This window comes from Capra hircus, chromosome 6, assembly GCF_001704415.2.
Source record: "Capra hircus breed San Clemente chromosome 6, ASM170441v1, whole genome shotgun sequence".
NCBI lineage: Eukaryota > Metazoa > Chordata > Mammalia > Artiodactyla > Bovidae > Capra > Capra hircus.
In genome coordinates this window covers 61,117,818-61,131,695 of record NC_030813.1, presented here as the reverse complement: position 1 = coordinate 61,131,695, position 13,878 = coordinate 61,117,818, and the positions used below count along the sequence as shown (strand labels likewise).

The window sequence follows — 13,878 nt, the reverse complement described above, 5'->3', positions numbered from 1 at the left end:
GAGGGTCAGGGAGTAGGGAGGAGGGGAAAGAGTCTGGGCTGATAGGTGGCAAGCAGACTCCACCTGCGGCGGCTGCCTGCGGAGCAGGACAGAATCAATCTCATCCAAGGTTTCAAGGGGGCTTTCCTGGTGGCTCAGAGGTTAAAGCGTCTGCCTCCAATGCGGGAGACCCGGGTTCGATCCCTGGGTTGGGAAGATCCCCTGGAGAAGGAAATGGCAATCCACTCCAGTATTCTTGCCTGGAGAATCCCATGGACGGAGAAGCCTAGTAGGTTACAGTCCACGGGGTCGCAAAGAGTCAGACACGACTGAGCAACTTCACCTCACCTCACCTCAATGACTGCCCAAGATACCTGGGTCAGCCCACCTGCCATCCTCCCCTGCCCCTAGTGGATCAGGTTACCACCCAGGAGCACAGTGCTGGTCTGGTCATGAAGCATCTTCAGGCTGAGAATGTGAGCCAGGCCATGAGTATGGCTTGGTTTTTAACCTTATAAAAATTTATAGCTTTAATTTATAGACGTGAAATGTGGGCCTCAACCGATATTCATGCTTGTGGGTCCTGCAAATGGTAGGGATGGCCACAAAAAGTCAAAAGAACATCAAATTTAGGTCAGCATTTTCAAGGAATTCACTTATATAGATCAGTAACTTGTCTCTTTCTTATTCTATTTTCTATACCTTAGAAATAAGAATGTATCTCTTTAGGACACCCTTTCTTTCCACCCGTGCCCAGGGGGGACAAGAACAATCTGACAGTGTTGTTCCTGTGTCATTAAAATGGAAATCAATGAATTATGTTATACTGGCTGATTGCGACCCTTCTCCATCCTGCACAGGCACTTAGGAATTCCTAAGGTGAGACAAGTCACCCACAGAGAAGAATTAGTTTTGGCTATGGTGGGCCTCTTGGATCAGCCATCAGTAAGGATTCGCTCATATATCAAGCACTATGCTAAAGGTTTGTGTGTAATTATTTCAAATGAAGCTCATAGCACCCTGAAAGGAAAGTATTACTATCTCATTGTATGATCAAGGAAGACAAGTTTCAGAAAAGATATATAGCACCTTCAGGGTCATATGGTTAGCAAGTCTGTAATCAAAGGTACAACAATGATTGTGTGGTGACACCTAAGTAGCTCCAGAAATGTTACCGTTGACTGTCCCGAAGAGGAAGGCTCCAGATCCGGTGGGACTTTCAGAGAGTGAGTAAGGGTGACAGGCCCAGCACCAGAAACACTCAGCTCAGAGAAGAGTCAGGTCTACAGAGAGTGTTCAGGCATAATTTGGGAGCAGGGAATTTTTACAGTGTCATGTGTCTTGACATTTTAATTAGCAAAAGCTTTTTTTTAATATCATCAAAATAAAAAATTGAAAACTAAATGTACAGTTAATATTATTCAAGATACTGACTGTGAGGAGTATAACTCTGACAGCGTGGGTCACAAAGACATGGTCCAGGCTGAGCCCTATAGCACACTGTGTTAATGTACTGTCCCACTGAGAAAAAAAGTTTTGAAAAATAATTTTTTTAAATTAAAAAATTTAAAAATGATTTTTGAATGCCTACAGAAGTTACATATTTTATTACTTTTTACAAATATAAACAACTGAGATGACTTGAAGTCATCTCGGTTGTTTCTTTTCGATTTTACTTTTCTGACTCACCATTTTGTTTTCAACTTTGCAAAATGATAATCCATGTCTTTCTTCATGATTCAACTGACAGCATTATACATGACTTACAAATATTCTTTTCTAATCAAAAGTTTGGAGCCTATTTTGGATTGAATCTTAAGTGAATTAAATACCTTATAAATTAAAATCCACTAAATGCATGATCTTATTTCTTAACAGGAGTTACTTACAGGTGTAGTTACAGGTGACTTTTCACTACTTGGAGAATCCACTGTACAGAAAGAAAGGGAAAAAAGATCACAAGGTGAGTAGCTTCTAATTGTCTTTCTTTTTTGATCCTCTTCAGTGAAGTGTGGTTCCTATGTCAGCTTCAAACCAACTTTTTTTTTGGTAAGCCGAGAGCACTAGGGAATCATAATAAAGCAGGCCCCTGAAGCAGCTTGTACCCATCACCAAGAGAAGTCACGACCAGTATAACACGGTTGATTACATCAATGAGCACCAGGCACTAGACTACAGGAAGCAAAATCTACCCCTCGGAGTGCTGCTTTTAATGCACCTCGCACTCTGGCTTGACTGACAGCCCCCCCATCTCACGTGGAGAAGGAGCGGGCAAAGGGGCCGGATGTCATCAGGAGGTAGAAAGGGAGACACAGTTAACAAGAGAACCGCAACCAGTTCCTGCTAAGTGCTTCTAATTTTTATTTAAAAAGAAGAAGAGGACCATAAAGAAAGAGGTAAATATCGTTTCTTTGGATTTTCAAAATCAAAGTACAATTCCATGAATTTTCCGCCCAATGTTAGTATTAACTGGTGCTGATATCAAAAGAATTAACTCTGCTTAACTGTGTGCCCGAAACAAGTCTTCCACGCCCCCTCTGGAATTAGAAGTGAAGAAAAGTACCAGATAGCATTGGTTGCCCACAACACAGATTTTTGCACAAAAGAAACAGAGCTCCCCAGTATGCATTTTACCTGACTGGGAGAAAAACTGGGAACGTCGCCAAGAGTTCTGAACTCTCAGCGGAATGCTGGCAGTGCCAGGCGACTCTAGATGAGATGGCAGAACAGAACAAACAGAAAACCATGAAAACAGGGGTGAGACTTGAATAGAACTGTGCTCCCAAGTACTGCTCAGGCAGTAATGTGGGCAATGGGGAGCAGCTGGAAACACACGTGAAGCTTCACTTGTTCGCCCGCTGTTCACCTCCCACTGTGCCCCGCAGTCCCAGTTGGGGACCCCTGTCATAGATGTTCTTTGTAAGTACCCGTATTTAAGAATCTAAGCATCCCAATAAAACGGACACAAAACCCAAAGATGTGGACTAAAGTCCATAGATGGGCAAGTTTATGCTATTGTTTGTCTTTGGTTTTGGTTTGGATTTTAGGGGCTCATACTTTAAGGTGCTGAATCTCAATATGGAGGGAGAATGTGCTATGCAAGGGCAAAATGCATAGCTGACATTGCTTTTGGACAGCACTAGAAAAAAGTATAAAAGACAGGAGAGATGAGTTCAATTATTTTTATACACTTTATAAAGGTTACTATGGAAGTCTGTGGTGGCAGTTACATATGCGTGCAGCAAAAGGATGTATATGTGTGTATCTCTAATGGGGTAGCAGCGAACAGACAGAAGCTCAAGGCAAGTATTTGCATCCTGAACGTTTGTGCTGGGCTCATCTGTCATCATTCTCGATGCAAATAAAGACATCAGTTTTTAAAATGTGCACATATTTCCCTGAAACATCCATTTGAGCTATTTTTCTACTGTTGGGAGACAGTTGAGAAAAGGAAATTGTCATCTTTAAATGCATTTCATGAATGTTTTTGGAGTATTTAGAGACTATTTATGCACTGTGTATGTTGGAGGGAAATCTGTGGAGCATCACTAGGGCCTCCAGTAGGTCTGTGGTAGCCTGTCTGATCAGCCGAGAGACAGAGGACTCAGTGGTGATGGTGGTGACATCAACGTCCTGGGGACAGAATATCAAGTGTGGCTCCCAGACTCCTGATCCCAACCCTACAGGCTCCTCTGGACTTGATGTGCAGCCTCTGACTAGTCACTTACATGTGTACTGACTTTTTCTATCTGGGCAGAGCCCTATACTTCCCCCTAAATTAAAGACAAATCATGTCTTTTAAGAATACATTGATTAGAGGCCTTTTGCTTCTTGAAAGATACAAAGAAAGAACTTACCAAACAAGTATCACTGTTACTTTTACATCTACCAGTGATGTCCTTGGTGCACAATTTAAACACATCCTTCAAGCCAGAGGTTTCCAGAGTATGATCCCTGTGTCTGTGGCATCAGCCTCAACTTGGGGAACTTGCTGGAAATGCAAATACTGTGGCCCCAGGCCTGACCCACTGAATCAGACACGGCAGGGGTGGAGCCCAGAGGTCTGTGTTTTAACCAGTCCTACAGAGGACCCTGTCACATACTCGTGCTTGAAAATCACTGCTTAAGCTATATCTCTATAATACAAACACTCCTCTTTGCAGGAGAGCATCTGAGAAAGGTTTATTTCTGCCTGGCACCTTGCTTTACACTTCTACTCCTATTCAACTGTTCTGCAGCTCCTAGATTATATTCTAGGGCTTATTCTGGGCCAGGTATTAAGCTAAATGCTTTTTATCTCTCTTTTTTTGTTTATCCTATCTAATTCTTCCAATGGCCCTATGAAGTTTGAACTATTATTATTTCCAGTTTACAGATGACAGAGATTAGAAAGAACTTAGTGGGTAAAATCACACAGATAAGAACCAGAAGAGACAGGATCTGAATGTGGGCCTTCTGTCAGAGCCTGCAGCTGTAATTACAGTTCCATGAGCCAGACAAGAACTTGGAACACGTGTATGACAAATATAATCTCATCTTGAAGAATGATTTTGGAAATGCTCCAGTGCTACTGAATGTTATTTTTTAATCATTCGCCTCAGATGAAGCATGAAGTAAAGTCCCTTAATTCAACAGCACATTTTACAAAACTGAAATGCCTTTCAACAGATAATGAGACAGAAAAATACATAAGACAGAAAAACTAATTAATATGGCTTAAAATATCTATTTCCTCTTTATATTACTTATGTACAAAAAAGTGCTAGAGATAGGGCAGAATTAAAATCTAAATGTGAACAATTCCTGGCCCAGTTGGGAGAATTTATTTTTGTCCACTCCCTTCAGGACAGGAGGGCTGACAAATTTGAATCAAATGCTTTGCAGATAGTATTAAACTTGTTTCCACATTTAGAAGAAGTTAGTGGTCATCAGTACCTGTGCGAATTAATTCCCTCCCGAGTACTTCCTGTTATGCAGTTAGAGCCTAACTTATTTCCCAGCCGTCAACAAAGACTAACGGAAGCCAACTCAGATTCTGCCAAACAGCTGCCCAGCGTGGAAAAGAAAAGTAACAATCCCCAGTCACAATGACCTGTACAATCTCTCTTTGCCTGGATTGATAAATCTATAAAATATACTAGGGAAAGTACATTAAAAAAAAAAAAAAAAAAAGAAATCTTAATAGTTTTTGCCTCCTGAAGTCTAGCCATTTTCACATCACACCGGTAAAGAGAAAGAACTCACAGCAGTAAAGCCAGTGGTCTGTCTCTTGTGAAGCAGTCCCTACAAATCACGGATCCTCAAGACCCATCCCTTCACTGTTCACATCCTTAGGGCTCCTTTTTAGTGGCGTGGGAACATGCAGTCCTTACCAAGGTAAAGGGATTCAAGCTGGGCTTCTAAAGAGCCAAGGGGGTGAATTCACAAGTAAACAGGGCCTAAAACCCTGGGGAGTTTGCAGTAGTCACTGTCATTCTAACCCCTTCACAGGTCCTAAACACCCAATGTTTTTTGTGGCTACCACTCTCCACATTATACCAAATATATTCAAATGTATCAAACAAATGATTTATATTAAGATATATCCTCAGTCTATATATATATGTACAATAGGTGTATATATGTGTGTGTGTATATAAATATTCTTGGCCTAAAGATTTTTGGAAAGATTAAAGTTTTGCTTATGAGTAACGCATTTAAACTATGATCATGAATGATTTCTCAGTAATCATGCATATCCAGGAACTATTATGGAGTAAGGAAATCTGACTTCCTTCCAAAATCATGGTCAAATCATTGTCAATTGTTTTCAAATTAAATGAGTATTTTTAAGAAGACTACAGATTAATAATTAACAGTTAATGAAGCTGACATGGTAAAACTATTAACGTTATTGATTTTTTATCCTGTAATTTTTAAAACATTTTAGAGGCAATACAAACTATTTTCAGGTATTAAACACTTGTGTAGGCCCTACTGTGTCTGACAAAATGGTCCCAGCAGCTGGGGTTCCTGGTTAAGCCAAATAAAGAATGTAGCCCCAGATCTCATTCTGATGTTATTAATTCAGCCGTCATGGACTCTGGGAAAACCCAAAGCGAAAGGTACATCAACATAAAAAAAGGAATCTGTCTTTATAATAAAGACTATTTCACTACAAATGGGCCCAGCAGAACATGTAGAACTAAAACAAAACATTTCCTTCTTTTTACCTTGAGAACTGAGATTTGGCAAAGGTGACTGGTTGGTTTCAGGCATTTTGTCTAGAAATGGAAACGTCAGGGTTGCTTCTGGCTCGGGAGATTTTGGCTTTACCACCTGGAACACAGGCAACAGACGTAAACATCACAGGTACTGGCCATTAACAAGAGCACGGGTGAAATAAAATTTAAGGGTCCACAGCCATTACATACGTAAACAAGCCCAAACATTGAAAGCATAAATAGAAAATGTTGTCCCTCCTCCAAACCCCCTTCATGCTTTCTACATTAATACAGAGGTCAGTTTTTCATAGAAGTCAAACTACAGCATAAAAATTTGATGATCACTTTGTTTCAAATTTGATGATCACTTTTCTTCAGACTCAGAAGACAACGTTCTGTCTTTGAGATTATGCATCACTCTGTCTTGTTTTCTCATTGGAATTCACCACAGTTTCGTGGTACTACATAATACTGAATTTGTAATGTCAGGAAGTAAGACGTTCCACATAAGATTAAAAATTTTTTTTAACTATGTTAGTGTTAAATATTAAAGTAATATTACCTTCTAATGGGCATTATTCTTAAGATGCTACGTAACTTCCCACAAAGTTGTGCAAAGCGCATTAAAGACAATATACTGTGCTTGTTGACAAAGAAGTATTATTGTAAATAACCGTATATCAAACAGTGCCACAGGGACATTGCCCTTAAGGGATTTTTGAAGCAGGTTAGCCCACATAACCTTACGGTAAATAGTTCCAAAATTACAGGCTTAAAAAATTTTTATGTTTGGTTTGTAAAAATAGATGTTTCTGGTTATTGCTATTGAATGGCCTTTGGTAGAACACCTTCCGATTTGTTGCTTCTAATCAACTGATTGCTGACGGAACAGATAACCACACTGACAGCTAATATTAAGAGTCAGAGATTGGCATGAGAAGCGTGGCTGTGTCAGTTCATGTCCTTTCAGCTCTTACAGGACCTTCTCTGATTCATTGGCTGGTGGCCTTGAAGAGATTAATTGGATGGCCAGTGGGTCAGTGAGGGTCTAGAGCACTCGTTTCATCATAGGCTTATCTCTTGTTTGGTCCTCAGGACGATTCAATGTCTAGAATTTCTTCTCAGTAGGATTTTATTTTTCTTGATGACTCTAATACATTCAACCCTAGTGGAATCCTGAGGACAATACAGTGAGTCATTCTGTATTATGGAGGTCAAGCAAGTGTCCAAATGAACTTCAGTGTTAAACATGCAGCAAAACTTAAAACCAAGACTTACCAAAGTTGACAACCCTCAAATCTTAACCTCATACCATTTTCCCCATAGCGGAGTCTTGACACAAACCTGTGTCAGATAAAGCCTGACTGTAAGTGAAATAGTTAATCCTCAGCAGAAATGCTCAAAATAACCACTATGTAAAAGGTCAGCCTGTGTGCATTGCTACTTGGGTTTATAAAAGCAACACTCTCAAAGGAAGTCAGAAAATAAAAGCTATTGCAACCACTGTCATCATCTCGCCTTCTTTCTCTAAAAGATAACTGTGCGATAGGGAAAGGAGAAATTCACACGGTGTGAAAAGCATTGGGTCCAAAGACCATTATTCCATTTGCTAATCAACTAGCTGAAATTCTTAAGCTGGGGTCCACAGAGAAGAATTCTTGTGATTATATGTACTTTGTACCACTTGATACCAAGGAAAACTTGGTAATCCTGTTCATTTTATGGTTTAAACAATATTATTCTGAGAGCACTGTTTGCCAGATAGACAAAGGGTCCATGGTGCGTGTATGTACACACACACAGAGTTAAGAACCCTTGAAAACAATTTTTTCATAGTCCTTATAGAAGGGACTCAAGCGCTCTCTTGCCCCTTCTGCCAAATGAAGACACAGCAAAAGGATGGCCGCCTATGAACCAGGAAGTGGATTCTCACCAGACACCAAATCCGCGGGTGCCTTGATCTCGGACCTCCCAGCTCTAGAACTGAGAGAAACATTTCTGTTGTTTATAAGCCACCCGGACTATGGGTTTCTGTTATAGCAGCCCAAATGGACTATACAGACATCCTTCTACATACACTTATTTTTTTTTCCAATGAACAGGTATTATATTTGTCTTTAGAAAAGTATACATTTTAAAGATAGGAAAAAAGATCGGGAGAGAAAATAAACCTTCATTGTGAAGTGGTGCCGCGGCAGCAGCCGGCAGCAGCGTGAAGCCGCGAGAAGCTGCAAGAACTGCAGGCGTATCGGCTTCAGTCCACCTCACCTTTTGTGACAGCACCAGCTCCACCTTGCCACTCATTTCATTTTCTGGCTTCTTCTGCTCTTTCTCTTCTGGCTCCTCATTCTTCAGCTGAGGGCTGGGCGAAAGCTCCACAAAGGCCACGGTCGGGCTGGATCTGGTCACAGTCGTTGTAAAAAGCTGTGGCTCTGAAATGGAGTTACATTCAGAAACATAAAGGAGATGAAACTCTATAAAGGCTCCGTTCTGCCATACCACATGCACACTGGGTACATATCTCGTCCCGGGCAACCTGGAGCTGGATCACAGTGCGGTAAGAGGTACAGAAGAGCCTCGGATGCTAGGATTCTCTAGGCTTTTTCATGGTATTTAAAAAATCAAGCAACATATATCAAAGAATACCATTATGAAAACCTAAGTTCTGAATAAGAGTCCCAGTTTACATATGAATAACACTACATTGAAACAAAGTGCTGACATAGAATATTAAGAGAGGTGGGTTGGATGGGAGAACATTTACAGATAATTTCTATCTAAATTTCTATCCAAATGAGTGGCAACCTGACTCTTCCTTTTGTATTTCAATACTCCTTTTCAACACCAAGTTTTTGTAACTGGAATGTGTTAAGGGTTGTGTAGTTTATATAATGCAATGAAAGTTGTGTTCTTGAATATATAAAGTGGGTGAAAAAGTCACCATCTGAAGGGGCATACTGAAGTGTGGAGGTACAGTCTAGTTTGAAAAAGTATATGCTAAAATGTTTAGTAATGACATTTCATTTATTTTAAGATACTGTTTAAAAATAATTTGGTGTTAAAGGAGGATGAGATGTTTTCATGTTTTATCGAAAGAAAAATGTGTTTAAAATACTGAGAAATACTGCTTTAGGAAGAGTGAGTCTCTATTTGAACTTATGATTCATATTTGCTACATTATCTTCTTTCAAATTATTCACCAGTTTTGCTGTTTCAGGATCTATTTTTATGATATATTTTAGATCTGTTGTATCTATTGGTATTACTGTGTTAAATATAACATTAAGTTTTTAGCATTACTTATTTTGAGAAATATAATCTCTTTGTAATGATGGAGATGAACTTTCAAAAACGAAGGAAGCAAAGACGCATAAAAGCCTTGCTTTTTCACAAGATAAATCATATGGTCAAAATTTCCCCCAGGATGCCACTAGGTGGCAGGACAACCACACCAGTTAGAGACTTGCCTCATTCATTACCCTTTTTATTTTCAATATAGTTTAAGAGTTATGATTTATCTTTAAACCTAGTCTGTTATGAAAACAAACCTGATGGGGCGACTTCTGTATTCCCTTTTCCTTTTTCTTCACCATCATTTTCATCTTCTTGACTGTTGGCTTCAGTTTCTTCAGTGGTTGCCTAAAAAGAAAGATTTTCCCACCTTGAATAAATTATCCCTTTGAAGGTTCTAAAACGTGAAGGATTCCTTTCTGTTTTTTCAAGTAGTAATCTTTAGGCCAACAAGGCAAGCTGCCTATATGAATTCAGTCTCTTCTATTTCCAAGGCAGCGTCACGTGAAAGGCTGGTTTTGTCCGGAGACGTTCCGCAAAGGAGAACAGAAGTGCTGAAGCAGCAGCACTTCGTGAAAGCACACACACCCACTACTCCAGCCTCTCTGACTGCCTCCAATGCACATCCCCACTTTTCCCTTCCTTTCACCACCGAATTCTCAAAATCGTAGATTCTACCCACTTGCTCCCAAATGCCTTTAAAGTTGGCTTAGGGTCATATCACCAGTGGAAAAAAAAATATTTCAAGGTTGCAATTAACCTCTCAGTAGCTTGCCTTCAGCACAGACACCAGTGGCACTTAGCATTGTGCATTTTATTCCCAGAGTTCTCTCCCTTCCTGGGCTCTCAACAACTCTCTGTTACCCAAGTTCTGATCCCCATTCTCTCTCTCCTTCCTTCCCTTCCTCCTCTTCTTTCACTGGTTATTCCTTTAAAATATGGGTCATTCCTAAAAACTTCAACTATCTGCCTCCATCAGGATCACCTTCAAATGCATCCAATTTTCCCATGAATTCATCACGACATTCTCTATCCCTTTATGACTTGTACTTTCATCTCCAGTCCCGAGAGTCCATTAGAGCTTCAGTTCAGCTGAGCTGACCATTAGCATCACGGTAAATGATGCTCATCCTCCAAATCTGATACTTTCTGTTTATAGCATTTGTTTTCCCCAACATACAAACTAATCTTTGGAGTGTTTCTTGACTCATACTGCAGAAGGGTCCATCTTTTGTCAAGTCTAACACAATAGTCTTCATGTGCATCTCTTCCTGTTTCTACAACCAGGGCCCAAGGTTACCCTTTACTTCCTTGTTCTTCCACTAAGGTGACTTTTTGATTTGTTGTCTAACCACCTGTCACATCACCATGATGCTCCTCTCCCTCATTAGTACCCCAACTGTATCAGTTTTATGCTTGATGGAATTAATAACATTAAAAGAATGTGAAACAACCTAAATGACCAACAGTTGGCAAATGGTTGAATGAATTACTGTATATCCGTAAAAGGAAACAGTGTGTAGTTGTATAAGTGCTAAGCAATAGTTAATGATACGTGAAAATACTATCTAATGTTAAGAAAATGTGATGTGTACATATAGTATGATGCCTACATATGTAAGATTTTATATATGCTATGTGTATGCACAAACATACTTGCTAGTAAGTATATGAAAATTATATAAGAAGACAGTAAGGAAATACACTAAAATGTTAATAGTGATTAAAAATGTATTTTTTGTATTCCAAAGTGTTCCATGATTACTATGTTATGTATTGCTTCTGTAATAAGAAAACAAAATCAGTGTAACTTTAAATTACCTTCAGTTGGAAGCCAGTTGACTCTAGAGTGAATTCCAAAATTCCCCCAGTGATATTACAGCAAATGAAAAATAAATAAAAGTCTGAATTAAATGTGGGCTAGAATATCCCTCAATAACCAAAGAGAATAAGTTAAAGACTATGGTGCTTTTTAGTAACAGTGTGTTATTGTAAAGGGCTTAAGTTCAATTTTTAAAGTGTGTATGAATATTTTATAAATTTTAAGAGGTTTTTAAGAGAAAGAATAAAACTGGTTTCAGAAAAGGCATTATTAAATACTTCGTAAAATACTGCTGTGGGTTCTCAAAAACCTATGAATTTATTGGTCTCTCATAAGTATACATATTTTACTCATAAATCAAAGTTTCTCTTTCAAGTTACAAAAAATGAAAGCCATTTAAAGTTAATGCTTTGGTGGAAAGTGTTACTTAATTCTTTAAAAATAAAGAAAATTTATGCAAAGATGTAAGAATGGCTCAACATATGCAAGTTGATAAACGTGATACATCATGTTAATACAATGAAGATAAAAATCATATGATCATCTCAACAGAAAAAGCACCTGACAAAATTCAACATGCTTTCATGATAAAAACTCTCAACAAATTAGGTATAGAAGAATGCTGTTCAGTTGCTCAGTTTATGTCTGACTTTTATGATCCCATGGACTGTAGCCTGCCAGACTCCTCTCTGTCCATAGGATATTTCAGGTAAGAATACTAGAGAGCATTGCCATTTCCCTCTCCAGAGGATCTTACCGACCCAGGGATCAAACCTGCATCTCCTGCACTGTAGGCAGATTCTTTATCACTGAGTCCTTCTATGGGGAAGCCCATAGAAGGATGTACCTCAACATAATAAAGGCCATAACTCAAAAGCTCATAACTTACATCATACTTAATGGAAAAAAGCTGAAAGCTTTTCCTCTATGATCAGAGCAAGCCAAGGCTGCCCACTCTCACCACTTCTATTCAACACAGTACTGGAAGATCTAGCCAGAAAACTAGGCAAGAAAAAGAAATAAAAGACATGAAAATTGGGAATAAAGAAGTAAAATTGTTCCTGTTTGCAGACGAAATGATCCTGTATACTGAAAACCCTAAAGACTTCCCCACTCCCTCAAAATGTTAAAACTAAAAATGAAGTCAGTAAAGTTGCAGGATACAAAATCAATACAGAACTATACAAAAATTAAATTTTAAAAAATCCTACTTATAATAGCATCAAAAAAATAAAATACTTAGGAATAAATTTAACCAAAAGGTAGAAGATATGTGTGCTGAAAATGATAAAACATTGATGAAAGAAATTGAAGACACAAATAAATGGAAAATTTTCTTGTATTCAATTGGAAGAAATAATATTATTAAAATATCCACATTACCCAAAGCAATCTATAGATTTAATGCAATCTCTATCAAAATTCTAACAGAGTCTTGCATTTCTGCATTTTTCACAGAAATAGGAAAAAACAACTATAAAATTCATATGGAAATACGAAGGACCCAAAATAGCTAAAGCAATCTTGAATAAGAAGAAGAAAGCTGGAAGTATCACATGTCTTGATTTCAAACTATATTACCAAGCTACATCAATCAAAACAGTTTGGTACTGGCATAAAAGCAGACACAAAGATCAATGGAATAGAACAGAGAACCCAGAAATCAACCCACACTTTTACAGTCAACTCATTTTTGACAGAGACACCAAGAAAACAAAATGGGTAAAGGACAGTCTTTTCAATAAATGGTGTTGGAAACACTGGATATTGACATGCCAAACAATGAAATTTCACACCATACACCAAAATCAATGACTAAATGGATTAAAGACTTAAAAGTAAGACCTGAAGCCACAAAACTCCTGGAAGAAAACAGGGGGAAACCTCCCTGGAACTGGTGTTGGCAATGAGTTTTTAGATTTGACACCAAAAGCTCAGGCAATAAAAGCAAAAATAAAAAGTGGGACTACATCAAACTAAAAAGTTTCTGCACAGCAAAGGAAAGAATAAAACAAAAGGTCAGTCTATAGAATGGAAGAAAATATTTACTAATCTTACATCCAATAGGGGATTGATATCCAAAATATATAAGGAACTCTAACAACTCAACAGCAGCCCCCCCCCAATAACCCAATTTAAGAAATAGCAGAAGGACATGAATGACAGTTTTCCAAAGATATAACAAATGGCCAACTGAAGTCAGGAATATGAAAAGATGCTCAGCTTCACTAATCATTAAGTCCAAACCACAGTAAGACATCACCTCACACCTATTAGGGATCATTACTATCAAAGAGGTCAAAAGATGAAAGTGTTGCTGAGAATGTGCAGTAAAGGGAACCACTGCACACTGACAGTGGGCATGTAAATTGGTACAGCCATTATGGAAAACATTGGAGGGGGTTTCAAAATTAAAACTAGAATGATCCTATGATTCAGCAATTTTACTTCTGGGTAAAGTAAAGGTACCCAAAGGAAATGAAATCAGGATCTCGAAGATATATCTTATTTCCATGTTCACTACAGCATTATTGACAGTAATCAAGATATGGAAATAATCAAGTGTAGATGGATGAACAGATA

The 13,878-nt window shown here is 38.6% G+C and overlaps 1 protein-coding gene across 14 annotated transcripts in view; it reads right to left on the bottom strand.

Moving 5' to 3' along the window:
- Positions 1-13,878, bottom strand: part of LIMCH1 (LIM and calponin homology domains 1) — a 360,061-nt gene that overhangs the window by 22,632 nt on the left and 323,551 nt on the right. For 13 of the 14 annotated variants that reach the window (XM_018049399.1, XM_018049400.1, XM_018049401.1 and 10 more), the window contains 4 exons: positions 9,731-9,821; positions 8,451-8,614; positions 6,192-6,297; positions 1,869-1,909 (listed from right to left, as the gene is read on the bottom strand). In XM_018049399.1, the coding sequence (XP_017904888.1) occupies positions 1,869-1,909; positions 6,192-6,297; positions 8,451-8,614; positions 9,731-9,821 (402 nt within the window). Of the gene's footprint in view, positions 1-1,868; positions 1,910-2,613; positions 2,689-6,191; positions 6,298-8,450; positions 8,615-9,730; positions 9,822-13,878 lie in introns of all 14 variants that reach the window. The other variant, XM_018049405.1, reaches the window with a different exon arrangement.